The following is a 21517-nucleotide window of genomic DNA, read 5'->3' as shown; positions in this document are numbered from 1 at the left end:
TCATCTGGGGTGGGTGTTTCCTCGCCACTTTTACAACTGTTTCTCATGAAATGTTTATTCTTCATCTCTCAACCTGCATGCCGTTAATTCTCCTTTATCCTTCCGAGTGTTCATATCACCTAATAGCCTCTTTCTGCAGTTACAAATCCTTGTTACTAGGATTTGCTGTGGCTTGGTTACTTTCTGAAAAGATGTTACAGCAGAAGGCAGAAGGCAGTGGTAGAAGAGTCCTCTGGACGAGGGGCAGAACACCCAAGTTCTAGTTCTAGCATGGCGCCCACTAGCCTGGGCCTTAGGTCAAGTTGAGCTTCATGTTGACCCTCTAGTTCCCGCCAACTCTGAAGTTACAGAGCTTTAGAGAATGAAAAATGTCGTTTTATTTGTTATGACATAGGAATTGAGTGGTACTGTGGAAAGTCTTTGGTGCCAAGTGCATTTTGATTTGATTGCTCGCTCTGGTAGTGGTTTGCTTGGTTACTTTTCTGCACTCCCATTTGCCCATCTGTAAAGGGCTAATAACCCTGTGTGTCTTAATAGGTCACTGGAAGGATTAGAGATAGTTAGGGTAATCCAAACAGATAGTAAGAACTAAGTCAGTTGGTTCCTGTTATTAATTAATTCATGTCTCTCTAGCTGCCACTGCTGGTTTTTCTGAGATTGTGAATTTTATTTATTTATTTATGTATTTATTTATTGGTGAGTTAGAAGCTGGTATCAGAAAGTGGAGGTGGAGATGCCTCTTTGGCGTCTTGATAACATCTGAAGCCCTTAGCATGAGTGGCTTCCAAGGTTCTTTCTGCCTGTCTAGTACCTACACCCGCCCCATCCCCACCTTGAAATGAATGTGAACCCCATATTCTCAAAGTCTCTATTCTTTCCCTACCTCTGTCCTCCCTGGACCTTCACACATGTTCCTTTGCCTTTCTGTCTCCTGCATAACAGCTTTTTGATGCCAGGGACATTGGATGAATGAAGGAGGGAATGAGCGAATGATTGAGTGATTTTAATTATTATCAGAAGAACAGAAATGTTTGGGAAGGCCTGAGAAACCAGGGGCTGTAGAGGATGAAATGAGTTGTAACACCTGACCTTGAACCCGGCAATGAGAAAAAGACACACACACTGTTAAAAACACGAGCAGACACAATTGGGACCAAACATGCAATAAGATGAGGGACTTAAGGGTCCAATGGAAACAACTTTTTATGGATGAAATTAATGATGTGCTCTTCCTGCTTGTGTAGGAAACATGGAGGTCACGAGCACTGGGCTGCAGAGGCCGACCGCATGGGTACAGTCCCAGCGCCATCACCCACCAGCTCTCTGATCTTGAGCACATCGCTTAACCTCTCAGTTTGCATGATTAAAATAGAGTTCATAATAGAACTTACTTTGTAGGGGGTTTAGGATGATTCTGTTAAGTTCAATATACGAAAAGCGTTAAGATCACTGCTTGGCACATAGTAAGTGTCATGGAAGTGTTAGCTGAGAACAAACAAAAAAGAAACAAAACAACAGAAAGAAAGTGTTAGCTATTTTATTATTCCTTATATTTTTAGAATAAGGCTACAGAAAACTTTCCACATTATTCTCATCCTTGTTATTTTCAGAGTCGTTTATACTCAGCAAGCATCCATGTTAGGTAAAAGGGTTGATTTTTAAAATTTAAATTAAATTAACATAGAGTGTATTATTAGTTTTAGACGTAGAGTTCAGTGATTTATCAGTTGTATGTAACACCCAGTGCTTATTACATCACGTGCCCTCCTTAATGCCCATCACCCAGTTATCCCGTCCCCCCACCCCTCTCCTCTCCAGCAGCCCTCAGTTTGTTTCCTGTGATTAATAGTCTTTTATGGTTTGTCTTCCTCTCCAATTATGTCTTGGTTTTTTTTCCTCCTTTCCTTTATGTTCCTCTGTTTTGTTTCTTAAATTCCACGTATGAGTGAAATCATATAATTGTCTTTCCATGATTTGATTTATTTTGCTTAGTATAATACCCTCTAGTTCCATTCACGTCATTGCAGATAGCAAGATTTCATTTTTTTTGCAAATGACATATCAGATAAAGGGCTAGTATCTAAAAATCTATAGAGAATTTATCAAACTCAACACCCAAGGAACAAATAATCCAATCATGAAATGGGCAGAAGACATGAACAGATATTTCTGCAAAGAAGACATCCACATGGCCAACAGACACATGAAAAAGTGCTCCACATCACTCAGCATCAGGGAAATACAAATCAAAACCACATGAGATACCACCTCACACCAGTCAGAATGGCTAAAATTAACAAGTCAGGAAATGACAGATGCTGGCGAAGATGCAGAGAAAGGGGAACCCTCCTACACTGTTGGTGGGAATGCAAGCTGGTGTAGCCACTCTGGAAAACTCTGGAGGTTCCTCAGAAAGCTGAAAATAGAGCTACCCTACGACCCAGCAATTACACTACTGGGTACTTACCCCAAAGATACAAATGTAGTGATCTAAAGGGATACTTACACCCAAATGTTTACACCAGCAATGTCCACAATAGCCAAACTATGGAAAGAGCCCAGATGTCCATCAACAGATAAATGGATAAAGAAGGTGAGGTATATACATACAATGGACTATTACACAGCCATCAAAAAAATGAAATCTTGTCATTTGCAGCAACGTGGATGGAACTAGAGGGTATTATGCTGAGTGAAATAAGTCAATGAGAGAAGGACAGTTATGATCTCACTGATATGTGGAATTTGAGAAACAAGGCAGAGGATCACAGGTGAAGAGAGGAAAAAATGAAACAAATGGAAACCAGAGATGGAGACAAGCTATAAGAGACTCTTCATTTCAGGAAACAAACTGAGGATTGCTGGAGGGGAGGGAGATGGGAGGGATGGTGTGGCTGGGTAATGGACACTGGGGAGGGTATGTGCTACTGGGAGCACTGTGAATTGTGTAAGACTGATGAATCACAGACCTGTTCCCCAGAAACAAATAAAATATTATATGTTAATAATAATAATAAAAGATTTCAATTTTTGACAGCTGAGTAATATTCCATTGTATATCTATACACCACCTTTTCTTTAAAAAGGATTAAATTTTAGATCAAGGGTTAAATTTGTATTTGCAACCAGTGCTCCTTTCTACATGAGGTAGCACTAAGAACAAAATTTGTCAGCCTCTTTTTTCCAGTGCTTTGTCATCTCTTGCCCTTGTATCTGCCTTCTTTTTATGGTTCTTTTTATACATATCCTTGATAAATGTGCAGAACTTTGAGGTTTTCGTCTAGTGCAGTATCTGCAGTTAACCTCTGGGCCTGCTTCTTTCTCTAGGAGCAGAAGTCCTTATACTCCCGACTAAAAATCTAAATATGAGCAAACAGTAGGCTCCAGATCTTTTTCTTTCAGGAACACTTTGAATGTCTTAGATTTTTTTTTTTTCTTTACCCCAGGCACAACTCTCATATGTAAATGATTTAGAAAACAAAGGGAGAGATTTTATGAAACCTAATTCTAATTACTTCTGCATTAATTAACTTTGATACCGTTATTTAGTTTGCTAAGTAACAGTTGGTGAACCTCTCTGAGTGAGCTAGAATGACGGCGTCAGCAGAGCACCACTGGGGATGGCCCTGCCTCCGTACAGAAGTCTGCTCGGCTCACTTTAGGGTCGCAGGGATGAGAAATTAACATGAGAGAATGATGTAAACTACAATTACTTGTCATGACTCAACACCGAGCATGGGACGCTTGACTGCATATTTTGTATGTTGTTGATTGTAATAATTTCTTTGTATGTGGTATTTTACTCTAAGTCAATTAATGTCCATTTGTAAAGAAGAATCTGCTTGAATTTCACTTATTTTTCTTTGCATGGGAGTGGACCAGGTTCAGCCAGTCTATTTTTGGCTATGGGAAGGCTGAGAGCTTGGTTAAAAGAAGAAAAAAATAATGTATTATTTTCTTTTGGGCGAGAAAATTGATATTTATTGATTTTCTTGTTTATATTAAGAGATACATGATTCATATGTCAATGGTTATCACTATAGTTATATAAAACAAAAATATGCTGTGACTGGTGGTTGAATTTCATTTTTAGTTGCCTTTTTTTTTTTCTTTTATAGCTTTTCACCTCTGGTTCCTACATCTGGATTGTAGCCATAAGTGGACTTGTAAGTGTGATTTCCCCTCCCCCTACCGCTCTCACTTATCTGAAGCAACTTTTTAGGAAAAAAGTCATGTTTGGATTTGGGTCACATTTAGTTGTCTCCAGGTTTCTTTTAACTATGTCAGTTCTGTCTCATGCTGCTCCCTTATTAATGCAAAGGGGCCAGATTGTCTCCATTTTCAAGGTAATTCTGGTGAAAGTTGTAGCTGAGTTTCTTGTTAGTGTTTTTAAAAATCACCTTAATAGTTGAACTCATAGTAGGAAAAAATGACCAAAAAAATGAAGTTGGACTTACTAAAAATAACGAGAGATATTCTCCTTGTTTTGTAAAGAGACACTGTCATGCAAGGGGGAAAATAAGACGAAATGGAAAGTCAGGCGGCCTGGAAGTGGCAGGAGAATCGTCGGGTGTGTGGCCAGGGAGGGCAGGGGGGCTGAGCGGACCGGCTGGGCGGCAGCCTCACCCGTGTGCTAGAATGTCTTCCTCCCACCCATCCCCCACGCCACTCTTTCAAATTACACTATATTATTTTATTAAGCATTTGTGTTAACCTCTAATGAGGTTATGAGATATTTAAAAAGAAATCTAAGACATGAAGTTGAGCTTTATTTTGCATTTATGACTTAAATTTGCACTCCCAAACTTATATAAAAATAAGTTTATAATTCGTGTGTATGGAATATCGTTTTAATTTCTTCCTTGGGAAAGACTAAGAAAACTGCAGAAGGGATTCATGGTGGTGTGTATAATGTCGCTGGGGAAGGATTTGGAAATAACTCTGCCCTCCCCTGCAGACACTGTGAGTGAGTAACCACAACTTACTCTTGTTTCCTGGTGAGTGGGACTGGGGCCCCGTGTCGGTAGTTCGAGCCTGCTCACTTCTCTCCTTCCTTTACGTGCTCTGTATAATTTCTTTTCTGTGTTCATTCTTTCATGTACAACTTAGTCCATTCCCCAAGCTGCCAGCCCCCATTCTGATCAGATATCTGATTGGCCTTCAGGACCACAGAGGTGACCTCCATTATGTGCTCTTCAAACCATCCAAGCCACTTGGTGTTCCTAAGACTCATAGTGACTTGGTGACAGTGGGGGGTCAGACCGAGGCTGTGGGGCACTGTCGCCAGGCTCTCCCCAGCCGAATCTTCTTCCACTTGGGCTACCACCTTGATAAACAGCTACTTCCCCAGGCTGCAAATAATAAATAGATAGCTCATTGCTTTCATAGTGAGAGCAGCATGACAGTCTACTATTTCTTTCATGATACATTTTGTTTCCCTTAGCAATGAATGGTCTTGAGCCCCGTTTTGGGTATTTTCCTAAAGCATTCAAGAATTTGAGAAGTGGGGCATCTGGGTGACTCAGATGGTTGGGCATCTGCCTTTGGCTCAGGTCATGATCTCACGTTCCTGGGATCGAGCCCCACTTCGGTCTCCCTGCTCAGCGGGGAGTCTGTTTCTCCCTCCCCTTCTGCTGCTCCCCCTGCTTGTGCTCTCTCACTCTGTCAAATAAATAAAAATTTTTTAAAAACTTGAGCAAACCCTTCTTTAATAATTCATTATGTGACATTTGTTTTAAGACATTTCATTTTAGGAACGCCTGGGTGGCTCAGTTGGTTAAGCGGTTGCCTTCGGCTCAGGTCATGATCCCAGGGTCCTGGGATCGAGTCCTGCATCAGGGCTTCCTGCTCAGTGGGGAGTCTGCTTCTCCCTCTGCTTGCTCTGCCTTATGGTTATCCTGCTTGTACTTGTTCTCTCTCTCTGACAAATAAATAATTAAAATCTTAAAAAAAAAAAAAAAAGACACTTCATTTTATTTCTCTATTGTTTTCAGACTCCTGGTTGTAAATGAAGTACTTGCTATCACCTTAGAAAGTTTCATTTTGTGGCTTTCAGTGCTGTAGAGTTGGAAGTTGCATTTTTTTCATCTTTCTGTAGTCTTTTTAAAATCTACAATATGTGTCATGTCATGGTCCCAGTTATTGTCCAGTACACATGCTTAACAGGTAGGTGCTTGTTGGGTTTTTTTTGCTTTTTTTTTTAAATTAAACTTTTATTTTAATTACAGTATAGTTAACATACAGTGTTATATTAGTTTCAGGTGTCTTGTGATGAGCACTGGGTGATATATATGGAATTGCTGAATTTTTTTTAAGAATTAGAAGTGTAACAATTTTTTTTTTATTTTTTTTAGATAGGGTGGAGGAAGGGCAGAGGGAGGGAGAGATCTTAAGCAGGCTCCATGCCCAGCATGGAGTCCACAGAGGACCTAATCTCACAACCCTGAGATCATAACCTAAGAAGAAATCAAGAGTCAGATGCTCAACTGACTGAGCTACCCAAGTACCCCAATCACAAATTTTTTTTTTCAAGATTTTATTTATTTATTTGACAGAGAGAGACACAGCAAGAGAGGGAACACAAGCAGGGGGAGTGGGAGAGGGAGAAGCAGGCTTCCCGCTGAACAGGGAGCCTGACGCGGGGCTCTATCCCAGGACTCTGGGATCATGACCTGAGCCAAAGGCAGACACTTAACAACTGAGCCACACAGGGGCCCCCCCCAATCACAAATTTTTAACCTAAAAATCTCTTGTTTAAGAAGAGTAAGTAGAATTGCACAGTATTTGGAATATAATTCCCAGAGTTTAGCGTTTAAATAATCCCATTAATGAATTCCTCTGAGCCAATTGAAATTTCACTTTTACAGTGAGTAATTCAGCCAGTGTTGACCTACCATGAACACAAATCTGATAAATCTTCTTATCAACTTGGTTATTCATTAGTATTCTACCATAATTAGATGATACTATATTTGCTTACGATGATTAGTATCAGTGATACTCATGGCCAGTTTTCCTTTATGTTATACAGTAATAGTGGTGCTTATTTTGAATTTAAGGAATATTTTCTTTCTGACTTTTTCCAGAAAACCATGTTTTTTAAATGAAATATTTAATATAGTACACTTTAGATAAGGATAATTATAAAGGAGGATAATAAAATTATTTGTGAATCTTCGGTTTACCCATATAGAATCAGAGTCTGAGATTCACAAAGCCACAACTTGTCCCAGATGTCTGTTGCTCAACGTGACTTCTCCTCTCCCTATATATATCAAGTGACTTCCCTTTTTTTTTCCAATGCTAAATAAAATACTAAAAAAATAAAAATTCTTATTATCAAAAAGAAGTGCACAGATGGTATGCAGAGTTCTCGGGGAATATTAGGAAACCTGCTAAGGAAATTTCACCTTCCAGCATTGAAACCAGTAGTTCTCCTGACATACTGTATGTGTTAAGGAAGTGATTTTATTTCAATCTGGCAATTACATTTTTTTAAGAGAAAGAGCTTTTTAAAAAAAAAAGGCATTTGTGTAAAACATAAGTCATGTGTATCTGCTGTCATAGAAACCACAAACTTTACTCATGCTTTTCTGAAAAGCTGCCAACTTTGGATTTATTTCATTTAGTTATTGGTGCATTTATTTTGGTTAAGCTAGTTTTTAATCTCTCCTTGGGTCACTTGTTCTTCCATGATTATAAATGTTTCTGAATATATAACTTTAAAATACCTCACTGATTAGGGCACCCGGGTGGCTCAGTCGGTGAAGCGTCTGCCTTCAGCTCAGATCATGATCCCAGGGTCCTGGGATCGAGCCCTGCATCTGGCTCCCTGCTCAGCGAGGATCCTGCTTGTCCTTCTGCTCCCTGTGCCCCTCCCCCCACTTACACACTCTCACTCTCTCAAATAAATAAAATCTTTAAAAAATAATAATAACATGGGGCGCCTGGGTGGCTCAGTGGGTTAAAGCCTCTGCCTTCGGCTCAAGTCATGATCCCAGGGTCCTGGGATTGAGCCCCGCATTGGGCTCTCTACTCAGCAGGGAGCCTGCTTCCTCCTCTCTCTCTCTGCCTGCCTCTCTGCCTGCTTGTGATCTCTATATGTCAAATAAGTAAATGAAATCTTTAAAAAATAATAATAATAATAATAATAACATACCTCACCGATTGAAAGGAGAGAGGTTGAGAGATTATAGTCAGGACAGCACTTACTAGATAGGAGCCCACTTTCTGTGTTTAGTGATGTCAGGGAAGAATGAGGACTAAACTTTTTTCCTGGATTGAGAGGGGGAAGGTGTTCAGCTTAGCAGGGGCGATGCTGAGTTGGCTGCCTAGGACCGCTGTCCCTCTTCAGTTCCGTTTTGTGATCCGTGAGAGATTCCAGTAAAGGTAAAGGGCGTTCAAGTTTATTAACATTCCTTTGAGATTATTCCCGTGTATCACCGATATGTGTTTTCTGTCATTCCTCCTTTGGCAATTCTGGTTTTTAACATCACCATTTAATATTTAAAATACCACTGGTTCCGGGAAAGACCGCAAAATTGTAATTGGAAAGCTTGGCAACAGCAGCAGCAGCTGTCTCCATTTAAGCATGAACTTGGGAAACGTTCCTGTCTACCTGCTTCTGCTATCCTCTCATGATCATTGACCGTTCTTCTCAGTGTCTTTGGTAAGAGACCTGCGAAAATTGGGGGCACTCTTAACATAGTCACAAGTTCTCTCGTCTTGTTATGCATTAATACTTCTTTTCCGTAAAGAATATGTTGCTTGCTTACTGAACTTCATTTAAGTTCTTGTTGTGGTTCTGCAGAGAGCCCTCGGGCTGGGCATATCCCTGCACTTCTTCATTTTCTGCCATTTTATGAATCACAGTAGTGAATCATAACCGCTGGGATGTACCCTAATTCTCGAAAGTTGAAGTCTCAGGCCTGAGTTGATTGTGGAATGATTAAAACAGAAAAAGCCTGCTTTTGCCAGTTTTCTCTTTACAATTCACATATTTATCATCAGTCGGCCTTCTTTCAAGCTGCTTGGGGGCAAGTTAACAGGCCTGCGCTTGTCAAACTCCAGGCTGCTTTCTCCCTTTGAACTCCCTTTCACAGCCTACCCGTTTCCTGCATTCATTCCCTGTTCTGTACAGTATATCAGACTTTGATTATCTCATGATCAAGCAACCTTAATATGAAAAAAAAAAATCTGTCCTACCCAATAACAAGATCAGAAACATAGATTGACACCAGATTATTTTGGACTCTGACTATGGTTTGGGTTTATATTTTTTTCTGTAGGCAGTGGGGATCTTTAAAGCTTTTCAAACAAAAAACTTCACGATGGTGGGAGATTATAGAAGTTTTATTAGGGTTTGTAAATCATGAAAAAAGAGGAAGGGAAGAGTGAGCAGTCTTGTAGGAGTCCGGATGCCTCATTTGTGGGCTGTGATTGCTTTTTCCTCTTCCATCCACAGTAGTTTTAAGGAAAAAAGCTTACAGTAACCGTCTTATGGTAACTGTAAAAGAAAAAGCATCAGACAAAACCTTATGCTGGTTGGATTTCCAAGTCATGATGGAACATCAAGGGCAAGGCCTGTGGAATTGGCATAATCTGTGGAAATCCAGACTTCTGTGAGCAGGTGTTAGAGCGCAGACTGCTCCGTGGTGCGTGAGAATGGTGGGTTGGGTCCTCGTCCTTCCTCTGCTTTTCATGTCTTTTTCTTCTCTCTATGCTTCCTCTTCCTTTCTCTTTCTTCCCTTATATTTCTTCTCTGGATTGACCAGAAACGGTGCAGTAGAGTGGGTCAGATAACTCATCTGATGCCCGAGGTTTTCAGCTGAACTTGAGGCACTAAGATTAGTTCCAGCAGTTGGTTGAAATGACAGATGTCATAGAAGGAAGTCCAGGCTGTTTGGAGCTGTGAGGTTGGCTGGGCTTGTGGAAGGCCACTTGTAGTAGTGAGTAGATAACAGTGACTCCCAGGAAACCTCCTCAGGTGGAGGGTGCTTTCACCTTCTGGGTGAAAGTCAACTTGGCATTGATCATTCTGACACCCAACGGAGTGCTTATTGGTCCATCACACATCATACACACACACATTTTCTCTCTCAAATGGATCCATTCGCTCCTTCTCTCACAGCCCCCTTTCCTTCTCAACCTCTCTCTGCCCCCATCTCGACCACAGGTAGCCAGTACCTACGGAAAGAAACCTGTTCTCTGCCGTGGCACGACAGCTGTAACTCAGTCCAGGGCTGACAGTACAAATGTCCTGTTAGACAGGTGTCCACAGGGAAGAAGTGACCAGTAGACTGATTTTTACATGTTCTATGCAGAAAAAATGAAGTCATTATTGCCAGTGTCTTTTTTTTTTAATATTTTATTTATTTATTTGACAGGCAGAGATCACAAGTAGGCAGAGAGGCAAGCAGAGAGAGAGAGGGAGCAAGCAGGCTCCCCGCTGAGCAGAGAGCCGGTGCGAGGCTTGATCCCAGGACTCTGGGATCATGACCTGAGCCGAAGGCAGAGGCTTTAACCCACTGAGCCACCCAGGCACCCTGCCAGTGTCTTGATAAAGCTGTCAGAGATGTGCCTTAAAGATGCAGGTGTAGGGGCACCTGGGTGGCTCAGTGGGTTAAGGCTCTTCCTTCGGCTCAGGTCATGATCCCAGGGTCCTGGGATCGAGCCCCGCATCGGGCTCTCGGCTCAGCAGGGAGCCTGCTTCCCCCTCTCTCTCTGCCTGCCTCTGCCTACTTGTCATCTCTCCCTCTCAAATAAATAAATAAAATTTTTAAAAAAGATACAGGTATAAAATTTTTATTGCTGCCCTTCATCTTTTACCTATAAGTAAAAACCTAACCTTTTTTCCTTTTTTCCAAGATTTTATTTATTTGTGAGAGTGAGAGAGAGAGAAACAGCGGGGGGGGGGGGGCAGAGGCAGAGAGAGAAGCAGACTCCTACTGAACAGGGAGCCTAACATGGGGCTCGATCCCTGAATGCCAGAGGCAGACGCTTAACAGACTGAGCCACCCAGGTACCTCCCCCCCAAGCCTCTTTTCAGAGCCTTTCAGAATTTGGCCTCCTCTTGTACTGATCTAACCCTTTTGTACCATATACCTCAGAGACATCGACTAAGTTTGACTCTTCCTGAACATCTTGTCCTGTCTCAGGATTCTGTGCCATTGTCCCGTCACTAATCTTTCTTCAACAAACACGTGGCACTATGTACCCTGCACTTGCAGTAGATGCTGTTACCCGTTCAAATATTTTTGTTTGTTCAGAATATTTGCTGCCTCTCTCTATTGGGGACCACCCTGTAGGGCTTCTGCGTGATCTGTTATCATCAGGCTTTACTCTGTGACTTACAGTAGCCACTGATACGTGAGCAGAAGCGATGAATGCTTCTCAGGCAGAAGTTCTAGGAGCTGCTGCCTCATGCCACCTTTCGTCTGTTACCTTTGCTCTGAGAAAAGCACATGCCAGATAGAAGCTGCTCCTTCGGCCCAGATCTCGGAATGAAGGAGACACATGGAGCATGGCTGTGGCCACCATGTAAGATGAGTGAGAAGTCAGTGTTTGCTGTAAGCTGCCAAGAGTTAGGATCATTTGTTACCGCAGAATAGCCTGGAGAAAGACAAGTACAGCTCTTTTCTAAGCACTTTATACATATGATCTTAAGTAGCACTTACAAAAGCCTGATGAAGTAGGGACTGATATCCCCATTTTATAGATGAAACTAAGGCACAGAGAATTAAGTAATTTGCTAAGAACAAACCAATAATAGCGAAGACCATTCAAATGCAGGTCTTCTGGCATTAGTGTTTATGTTCTTAAGAGGTGGATTTGAATAACCACAGGCAGTGTCTTCCAACTATATCCCTTCCTTCACCGTTAGTTCTCTTGTTTTCCTAGCGAAATCTTACACTTACTTAAGTTCTAACTCTGACGCTTTCTCTGAGTCAGCCCTGCCTGTCAATTGAGAACGTGTTCTCGTCCCAGCCCATGGGTCCAGTGCCTCCCACGGGACCTTTCAAGGTGCTCATCCATGTCTCTTTCAACCACAAGACACATAAAAAGCTATTCTTAGGGGCGCCTGGGTGGCTCAGTGGGTTAAGCCACTGCCTTTGGCTCAGGTCATGATCTCAGGGTCCTGGGATCAAGTCCCACATCAGGCTCTCTGCTCAGAAGGGAGCCTGCTTCCCCTTCTCTCTCTGCCTGCCTCTCTGCCTGCTTGTGATCTCTCTCTGTCAAATAAATAAATAAAATCTTTAAAAAAAAAAAAAAAAAAAAGCTATTCTTAGACCTTCCGTCAACTACCACACTAAGACGAGGCCCTGTTCATCATCAGTGCAGGCAGGATTCTGGAGGAAGATCGTGGACATGAAGAAATTTTAAAAGTACCCAGGGGTGCCAAAAGACACATCTCAACTTTTCTGTAGCCTTTCTTATGAATTGTGTGGGCTAATATCCAAGAAGCCGTTAACCCATTGACAGCCTCTCCTGCCCTCCTGATGTGAAGAATCCAGCAGATAGCTATGCTTGCTCTTCTAGGAACAAGATATTTCACTGGTCCTCCATGGAATGGATTAAAAACTCAGCTCAGTCCCCACCTTTCAATAAACAGTTCACTGCCTTGTGTTTCTGGCATTATCCATGTACAAAAAAATGAAATTAAAAATGGCCTTGAAAAAGTTCAAAGGATAATTTAAAATCTATTCACCTGGTTCAATAGTGCTGCTGGTCAAAGAAAGAAAGATAAGGACAAGGTTACCAAGAAAACACCCATAGTTTCAAATTTTAGATGATCACTGGTAGATTATCATGGCCATTGCAGCACAGAGCATTTTTCCACGGGGTCTTCACATTGTTTTTCTATCAAGAGAGGGAAGGTCTTCAGTCAGTTTGGTTATCTCTCTAAACTGTTTTTTGGGTTTGGTTTTTTTTTTTTTTTTTTTTTTTAAATAGAAACATCCAGTGTTCCTTCCTCTTTGGGACTAATGGCATTAATATCTCTCTTCTGTCTTGATGATAACCTGTTGGGAAAGGACTATGGTAAATCAATGCCTGTGATTTTGAAGTTATTAATTATAAACAATGGCACAGCTTATCAAAAAGTTCTCATGTTAGCCGGGAACATTTTCAAGATATTAGAAGTTTTTGTTGCTGAAGATTATTATCCCACCACTTTTATAAAATAGAAAAGATTTCTGTATCTAGAGATGTCTAGATCTTTCTAGATCTTCATGTTCACTTTCTTAGGAAAACTTTTTTTCCTTTTATTTATAAAGTGTTATTTATAGACAATAAAATTCAACAGTGAACATAGTGGCCATACGTTTCTACTTTTCTCTGGTGAATACCTAGGAGGAGAATTGCTGGGTGATGTGTATGTTTAACATTATAAAGTAGTACAGTATGATTCTACCAAGTGCCTGTACCATTTTCCATTTCCACCATCAATACATGACTTCCCCTTGGTCCACATCCTTCCTTACACTTGGCCTTTTCAGTTGTTTTAACCTTAGTCATTCTAGTTGGCACATAATGATACCTTGTGGCTTTAATTTGCATTTCTCTAATGCCTAGTGATTCGAACATCTTTTCTTGTACCAGCTGGCCATTTGTATAGCTTCCTTTGTGAGGTATTTGTTCAGATATTTTACATTTTCATTGTCTTATAATTGAGGTAAAAGAATTCTTTTTATATTCTGGACATAAGCCCTCTGTTGGATGTATTTTTTAAAAATTTTATCTCAGTCTGTGGCTTGCCTCCTTCTTTTCTTAACTATGTCTTCCAGTGAACAAAACTTTTTAATCTTGATTAATTCAGTTTTCAATATTTAAAATAGTTTCTGCTTTTGACGTCTTATTAAGAAATCTTTGCTAATCCAGTGCCACAAAGATTTTATTCCGTATTTTCTTCTAGAGTGTAATAGCTTATGCTATTACATATAAGTCTAAGATCCCATCTGAACAATTCTTAGGAGGTAAGGGTTGAGATTTATTTTCGTCCATACAGATAAGATAGCTAACATCATTCTATCATCATTTGTTGAAGAGATTCATGGCTCCTTTCATTACCTTGGCACCTTTGTTGAAAATCAGCTGACTAGTGTGGGTCTGTTTTGTGACTTTCTTTTATATCCCAGTGATTTGGGCGCCTGGGTGGCTCAGTGGGTTAAAGCCTCTGCCTTCAGCTCAGGTCATGATCCCAGGGTCCTGGGATGGAGCCCCGCATCGGACTCTCTGCTCAGCGGGGAGCCTGCTTCTTCCTCCCTCTCTCTGCCTGCCTCTCTGCCTAATTGTGATCTCTGTCTATCAAATAAATAAATAAAAATCCTAAAAAAAAAAGATTATATCCCAGTGATTTATATGTCTGCCCTTAACGCAAGTATCACTATCTTGAGTACTTTTGCTTTATGTTAAGTTGAAATCAGGTAATGTAAGTTTTACAGCATTGTTCTTTTTTTTTTTCAAAACAGGCTTAACTATTTTGGGCACATTGACTTTCCATACGCATTTTTAAATCAGCTTATAATTTCTTTACCAAAAAAAAAAGCAGTTAAGATTTTATTTGGGATTGTATTGAAACTATAGACCAATTGGGAAGAATTGCCATTGTGATGACTTTAAAATAGGCCCACAAATCCTTTTATAATTCAGGAAATGGGAGTTTAATTTCCCTTCCTGGAGTGTAGGCTATACATAACAATTCACTATGGCAGAAATGATGGTATGTGACTCCAAACTTCAGATGAGTGAAAGTAGGCTGACATCTTGACTACAGCCTGATGAGAGACCTTGAACCACAGCCACCCAGTGAAGCTGGCCTGAAATTTCTGACCTTTTTTTATAAACTGTGTGTATAACTAGTGCTTATTGTTTTAAGCCACTGAGTTTTGAGTAGTTTGTTATTCAGTAATAGATAACTAATATAAGCATTTTAATAATATTGAGCCCTCCAATCCATGAACATGGTATATTTTCACATTTATTTAGCAAATCTTTAATTTCCCTTTATAGGTTTTAAATTTTCAGTGTATAGGCCTTGCATTTCTTTTATTAAATATATTCCTCAATATTTGTGGGTTTGATAGTATTTTAAATGGAGTTGTTTTTATAATTTTTATCCCAGTTGTTTGTTGCTGGTATATAGAAATGCAGTTAATTTTATGTATATAGTTACTGTGTCCTGCAATTTTGCTATCTCTGTTTATAATTTTTGGTAGCTTTTTTTGTGGATTCCTTAGGGTTTTCTACATGCATGATCATGTTCTCAGGGAATATGTTTTGTTTATATGTTTTACTCTTTTATTCTGTGCCTATTTTTTTCCTTATGGCACTAGCTAAGACCTCTAATACAGTGTTAAATACAAGTGGATATCCTTGTCTTGTTCCCATCTTAGAAAGCACTGAGTTTTTCACCTTTGAGTCTATAAATGCATTAATCATTCTACATTTTCATATTCATTTGTAATTTATTATTTTTATACCAATGTAAGAAACAAGTTTCAACATAAACCTGTTTTCTCTTTAATTTTGGTTTCTTGAATCAGTTTATGAAAATGAGTATCATTTTAAAGGAGGATGGTCTCCTCATTCAAAGGAACACTAAAAAGTATTTAGATTTACAGACCTCATTGAGGCTTTTTCCATGTGCTAGAGACTCTAGCTGTCTCCTCATGTATCTTTTCCTTAGTAGCAGAACTTTCATCTTGTTTGGGGCAGGAGTACCTCCAGCTGGAAGATCACACTTCCTTTGCATTTGGGTATAGCCATCACACTAAATCCTGGCATTCTGTCCAGTGATCTGTAAACCCACATATTGGTGGGACTTCTGGGCAGCCTCCTAAAAGTAGCCTTTTTGTCCTTCAGTCCTTCCGCATTTTCTTCCCTTTGCTGCCTGGAATGCAGCTAACATGGTTAGAGCTTTTATAACATGAGGGAGAATAAACTTTTGTTGTACTTAAGCCATTGTTATTTGCGGTTTTCTGCTTTGAACATTTAACCTGATAATCCTGATACATGATTTTCCAAAAGGAAGAATTTAGAGCAGCCTCCTAACAAATAGTCTGTGATCAGTCTAATTAATTCTGTCCTTATTCCAGTGTAACCTCCCAAGAATCAAGATATCCAGTGCTTTAATTAGATACTTCAAGATGATAGTAAAAAATGAGAGCTATAGGAAGTTCATCCGAATCATTTTTGTACTTGACAAAGAACAAGATTGTACGACTCTTTTGATGAGTGCTAAAGCCACATGATTCTGTCTGTTATGGGAAGAATAATCATTTTGTAATTAATCACCAATGGCAGAAATAACTTTAGGCATCTCTAATTTGCATACATATTCTCTGGGTGAAAAAAGAAAAATAATTCCAAAGTTTCTTCTTTCTTTCTTTAGCATTTTTAGTGAAGAAAAGGAATATGTAAATGTAAGGTCTGTTTAGAGCTACAGTTTTCTTTGTTTTGCTCCCTGCTGTATCCCAGCATTTACAACACAGCCTGGCACATAATAAATGTTAAGCAAGTATGTATTGGAAGAATAAAGGTTGGATGAAAAGCCTCAGTCTGGTTTCGTCGGGACTTGAGTACATATGGAGTCGGTGTAATGGGGTCTGAGTGCGAAGGGATGTTTGCTCCCTCGGCTCATTCCCATCTTGCAGAGGCCGCACTTTCTCCCCAAGAGAGCAGCTCCTTTGTGTTTACCCTGCTGTCCTGTCAGGTGATAGGTTTCGGGATGTCGAGACCGTGGTTTCCAGGACTCTGGCAGTGCAGTGTGCTGTGGGGGTTTTTGTTCAGCCACGCTTGCCTGCAGAAAGAGATCGTCAAACACCTGGGTGTCATTGCCCGGTCATGGTTTCTCATCTTCCTGAAGATGTGAACCTTGCTGTGGTTACATGCTTATACTAAGCAGGACCAGGGGACGCTTGAGGTTTACTCTCTGTAAGCAAGAGGGTTTCGCCTCTTTTCTACGTAGTCAGTTAAATTCTTTATTTGCCCTATGAGTGTTATTTCTTGATTCCCTTTCTAAAAGGACCAATAATCTGAAAAATCATGATAAGTGTGTAATTGACATGATAAGTGTGTTTGTTAATGGCCTAAAGAAAACAATTTCCTGTTGTTTTACATTCTCACATTTATGAGGTAACAGCTTCTTTGGCTTAGGGGGAGCTCCGAGCACTTAGCCAGGGCTGTGGCCCGGCTCTTTGGGGTGGCCTTGCCAGTGCAGGTGGCCTAGAGTGCTCTCTGCTCTCTTGATCTCTGGGTTTCCTTTCCTGGGCCAGGGTTCCTGATTCCTCTGCTTGAATGCTCTCATTCTGGCTCTAGCTGGCCTTCCCACACACAGTGGCATGTGTATCTGGTCATCCTGGATCTCATGCCTGGCCTTCCCAAGACCACTGCTACTGCATTGGGCCTATCAGCTTGACCTTGGGCTTCCCGCTCTGAGGGCCACAGGAACCCCTCCCTTAGTGTTTCCCCCGGCCTCTTGACATGCAAATCTGAACATATGGTCTGTTTTTAAAGCCTGTTTTTTCACAAACTGGGGATTTTGAGAAAACTCTCATTCAGAAGTCCCAATACATGAAAGGTTTCTGAGATAATGAAAATTAAAGTTAAAAGTAGTGTGTAAATTAAGGTAGCATAATAATAAGTAATGCTCTCTCAAAACTCTTGGTAGTAATGAGGTGTATAATTCAGGGAAAATTTAATGCAGTCATTGTTATCCCATCTTGTCATAGGATAAGGTGGTGATTATCAAATATTTATAGGAAACTAAACTGTTTAAGCTCTTCATATTTTAATCCATTATGAATACCTAACATTTATGAAGAGCACTTTAATTAGTTGACAACTTGAGGTCATGCTGGTGCACCAGAGGCATAGACAGGTGAACTCTACCTTTGTGTCATATAGGAAAGTATAAACTTAGCACCAAAGATGTGTCTTTTGGCAACTTCCCAGTTTCCCTTGAAAGAATCTAAAATAATGTATTTTTTTTTAAAGATTTATTTATTTATTTAATAGACAGAGATCACAAGTAGGCAGAGAGGCAGGCAGAGAGAGAGAGGGGGAAGCAGGCTCCCTACTGAGCAGAGAGCCCGATGTGGGGCTCGATCCCAGGACCCTGGGATCATGACCTGAGCCGAAGGCAGAGGCTCTAACCCACTGAGCCACCCAGGCGCCCCTAAAATAAGGTATTTTTTAGAACACTTATTGATTTTCCATTTTCCCAGGAAATACTTACTGAGCTCTTACTATGTGCCAGATGCTGTTCTAGATGCAGAAGCCAAACTGGATCAAACCAACCACAGTTCTTCCTTATCCAAAGCACACATTCAAATAGGAGGCAAACGCCTGGGATGACATTCAAGCAGATGAGCATAAAAGCCCTATTTTACCCCTGCCAGAATTTGCAGTAATATATTCATTTATTACCAGAGTTATAAATTATCCTAATTGTTCACTGAATACATGATTTTGGTGAGTGTATACATGATGGTGGGGGGCAGGGGTAAACGTGGCAGGAGACTGAAAATCCTTAGCTTTCATCAATTCTTGAAAGAACCTATGAACTCGCTAAGTAGAGGCAACAACTATGCATTTTCATTATATTTTACTCATTTCTTTAAAAGGCATATGATTACGTAAAACAAAAATAACACCAAAGTGCTAGGTTTATAAGAATATAGGTATAATATATAAAGTAGCATTGGTTTGCAGTGGTGGTTAAGTGGGACTATATTCTTGCAAGTTGCCTATATTTTACTTGAAATAATTCAGTATTAACTCTAAGCATATGTGGTGAGTTAAAGATGGATATTGTAATACCTAGAGCAAACACAAGAAAAATATTCTGTGAGGTATTGCTAAAAACAAAACAAAACCCAATAAACAAATTGAAATACCAAAACTATTGGCTTAACACAAAAGAAAATAGGAAAGGAGGAACAAAGAACTAAAAAAACAGATGAGACCAATAGAAACCAAATAGCAAAATCCACCTATATCAAAGTAAGCCCATTAAGTCTGAAGAGCTAAACAAACAAAAGGTGGAGATCATCAGTCTGGAATTAAAAGCCAGAAACTGCTGTATGCAATCTATAAGACCCACTTTAAATGCAGACACACAAAGTTGAAAGTCAAAAGATAAAGAAATACACCATGGAAACAGAAAGCTGACATGGCCACATTAATATCAGACAAAATAGATTTCTATATGAGTAATCCTAAAACAAAGAGGGATACTTTGTTGTGATAAAAGGGTCAGTTATAAGTATATGCATGCCTACTAACAGTTTTTGACTGCATACAAGAAGTTAAAAGGGAACAAGTGGACAAATTCACAATCATGGTTGAGGCTTTGAAATTAAAGACCAAAAATTTTAATTTTTATACTTAATTCATATCTTGCAGTTCTGTTTTGATCATTGTTTTCATATTTGGTTATGTATGTAACAACATTCTTTTTTTTTTTTTAAGATTTTATTTATTTGATAGAGAGAGATCACAGTAGACAGAGAGGCAGGCGGGGGGGGGGAGCAGGCTCCCCGCTGAGCAGAGAGCCTGATGCAGGACTCGATATCAGGACCCCGAGATCATGACCCGAGCCGAAGGCAGCAGCTTAACCCGCTGAGCCACCCAGGCACCCTTCTTACGTCTTAAGCAAAACCAGTGCAATTTTCTGTTTTCCTTCCTACTCAGATCTTCAGAAAAGGAATTTCCAATTCCTTGCTTCCAATCCGTTATATGTTTTTGCCATAATTACCCCCTCTTTCTTTGTTTAAAAAAAATTATACACCCCCACACACAAACACACAGATATTGCTATCCCCAGCACCTCCTGTTTCCTTCATCCTGCTGTAGGGAAGAAAAAAAAGCTCCATGGTTCTGTACTTACTACATAAGTTTGTGCCCATAAGTAGTATATACTATTATCTTATGTTTGCAAATCTTGTAAAAAGATGGACATGGTATATGATAAATTTAAAAATACCTTAACACATGTACACCGAATTTATTTGAACTGCGGCTTAGCGTTCCCTTGGATGAATGAGCCAGCCCTCAGCCATTCCTGTCTGGCACACTTTGTTTCCATTTCCTGGCTGTTACAGTCCGCTCTGCAGTTGAAGATTCCCTAAAGCGGGGCTTCAGCCCTGCACGGGCGTTGTCCCCTGGCTCTCGGCAGAGCTCCGACCACTTTACACTTGGACTTTTCCCTCAGGACTGGGAGGGTTCTCTGTTTTCCTCGTCCTCACCCAAACTGGATCCCAGATTTTCCCATTTTTTCTCTTCCTATATTTAACATTGCTTTTCCCTAAAAACAAGTGAGAATAAAAATCTTTTCATGTGTTTGCTGGCCTTTTGAATTTCCTCTTCTGAAATAGCCTTTTCACCTGCTTTTTAAGTTGGGTTGATTGTCTCGCTCTGATAAGTGTATAGTTTCTTTATGTATTTTGAACATTGCCTTTGTTGCCTGCAAGGATTCTAAGGACCTTCGCTAGGCTCTTACTTGTCCTTTGACTTCACTTAGGTTATTTGTGGCATACTTGTAGATTTTAAATTATAAAGTAAGTAAATGTATATTTTCTTTTATACTTTGTACTTTCTGGTCCTTGTTTAAAAATCCTGGGGCGCCTGGGTGGCTCAGTGGATTAGGTCTCTGCCTTCAGCTCAGGTCATGATCTCAGGGTCCTGGGATTGAGCCCCAAATGGGGCTCTCTGCTCGGCGGGGAGCCTGCTGCCCCCTTTCTCTCTGTCTGCCTCTCTGCCTGCTTATGATTTCTCTCTCTATCAAATAAATAAATAAAATCTTTAAAAAAAAAAATCCTTCCCATCCCAGTGTCAAAAAGATGTGCCTTCTGTATTTTGTGCAGAAAGATTTGAAGTTTGGTGAGTTATTTCCTTAATCTGTTGGGAGTTTACACATGATGGGAAGGTGGGTCTGTTCTGCAGCCTTATGTAGAGCTCCCTCTGACTTACCACGTGCCCTTGTTCCCCGCAGCCTCTTTCTACGCGCTTGGTCTTTAGGCCACTTCCAGTAGCTCTACATAGAAACCACACTGTTTTAATTACTCAAACTTTATATCATATCCTGAAACCTGATAAGCCTTATTATCATTACATTGGCCATTATGGATCCTTTATTTTTTTTAAGTCTTTTTATTGTATATATAACACACCCAGGTGTTCGTAAACTAGAAATGTCATGAAACCAAACAAATCACTGGAAAGTGGACACACCCATAAAACGCCACACAGGGCAGAGTCCTGCCAGCCTCAGAGCGCCCCTCCCTCCCGGGTCTCGCAGGACAGACGGTCGGTCACCCTCATGCTTCACTCCATGGTTTTCCCACTGGAGATGGACAGATCGTTCAGATGGATCCACTTTAAAAAATGGAATCATATAATACATTTTTTGTCTGGTGGCTTTCTCCCAACATTATGTTTTTAAAACTTACACTTTAAATATTCCAATGCAGTGCATTTTAGAGTTGGCATTTAAGTTCTGACAACAACAACAAAAAGC

The 21517-nt window shown here is 40.3% G+C and overlaps 1 protein-coding gene across 2 annotated transcripts in view; it reads left to right on the top strand.

Moving 5' to 3' along the window:
* The window catches only part of UBAC2 (UBA domain containing 2), a 171751-nt gene that overhangs the window by 106794 nt on the left and 43440 nt on the right, over positions 1-21517 (top strand). For both annotated transcript variants that reach the window (XM_080798195.1, XM_080798196.1), the window contains one exon: positions 4119-4166. In XM_080798195.1, the coding sequence (XP_080654321.1) occupies positions 4119-4166 (48 nt within the window). The remainder of the gene's footprint in view (positions 1-4118; positions 4167-21517) is intronic.

This window comes from Martes martes (genome assembly GCF_963455335.1).
Source record: "Martes martes genome assembly, chromosome: 3".
Classification (NCBI taxonomy): Eukaryota; Metazoa; Chordata; class Mammalia; order Carnivora; family Mustelidae; genus Martes; species Martes martes.
The sequence above is the reverse complement of the archived record's forward strand: the minus strand, read 5'-3'. Positions and strand labels throughout refer to the sequence as shown.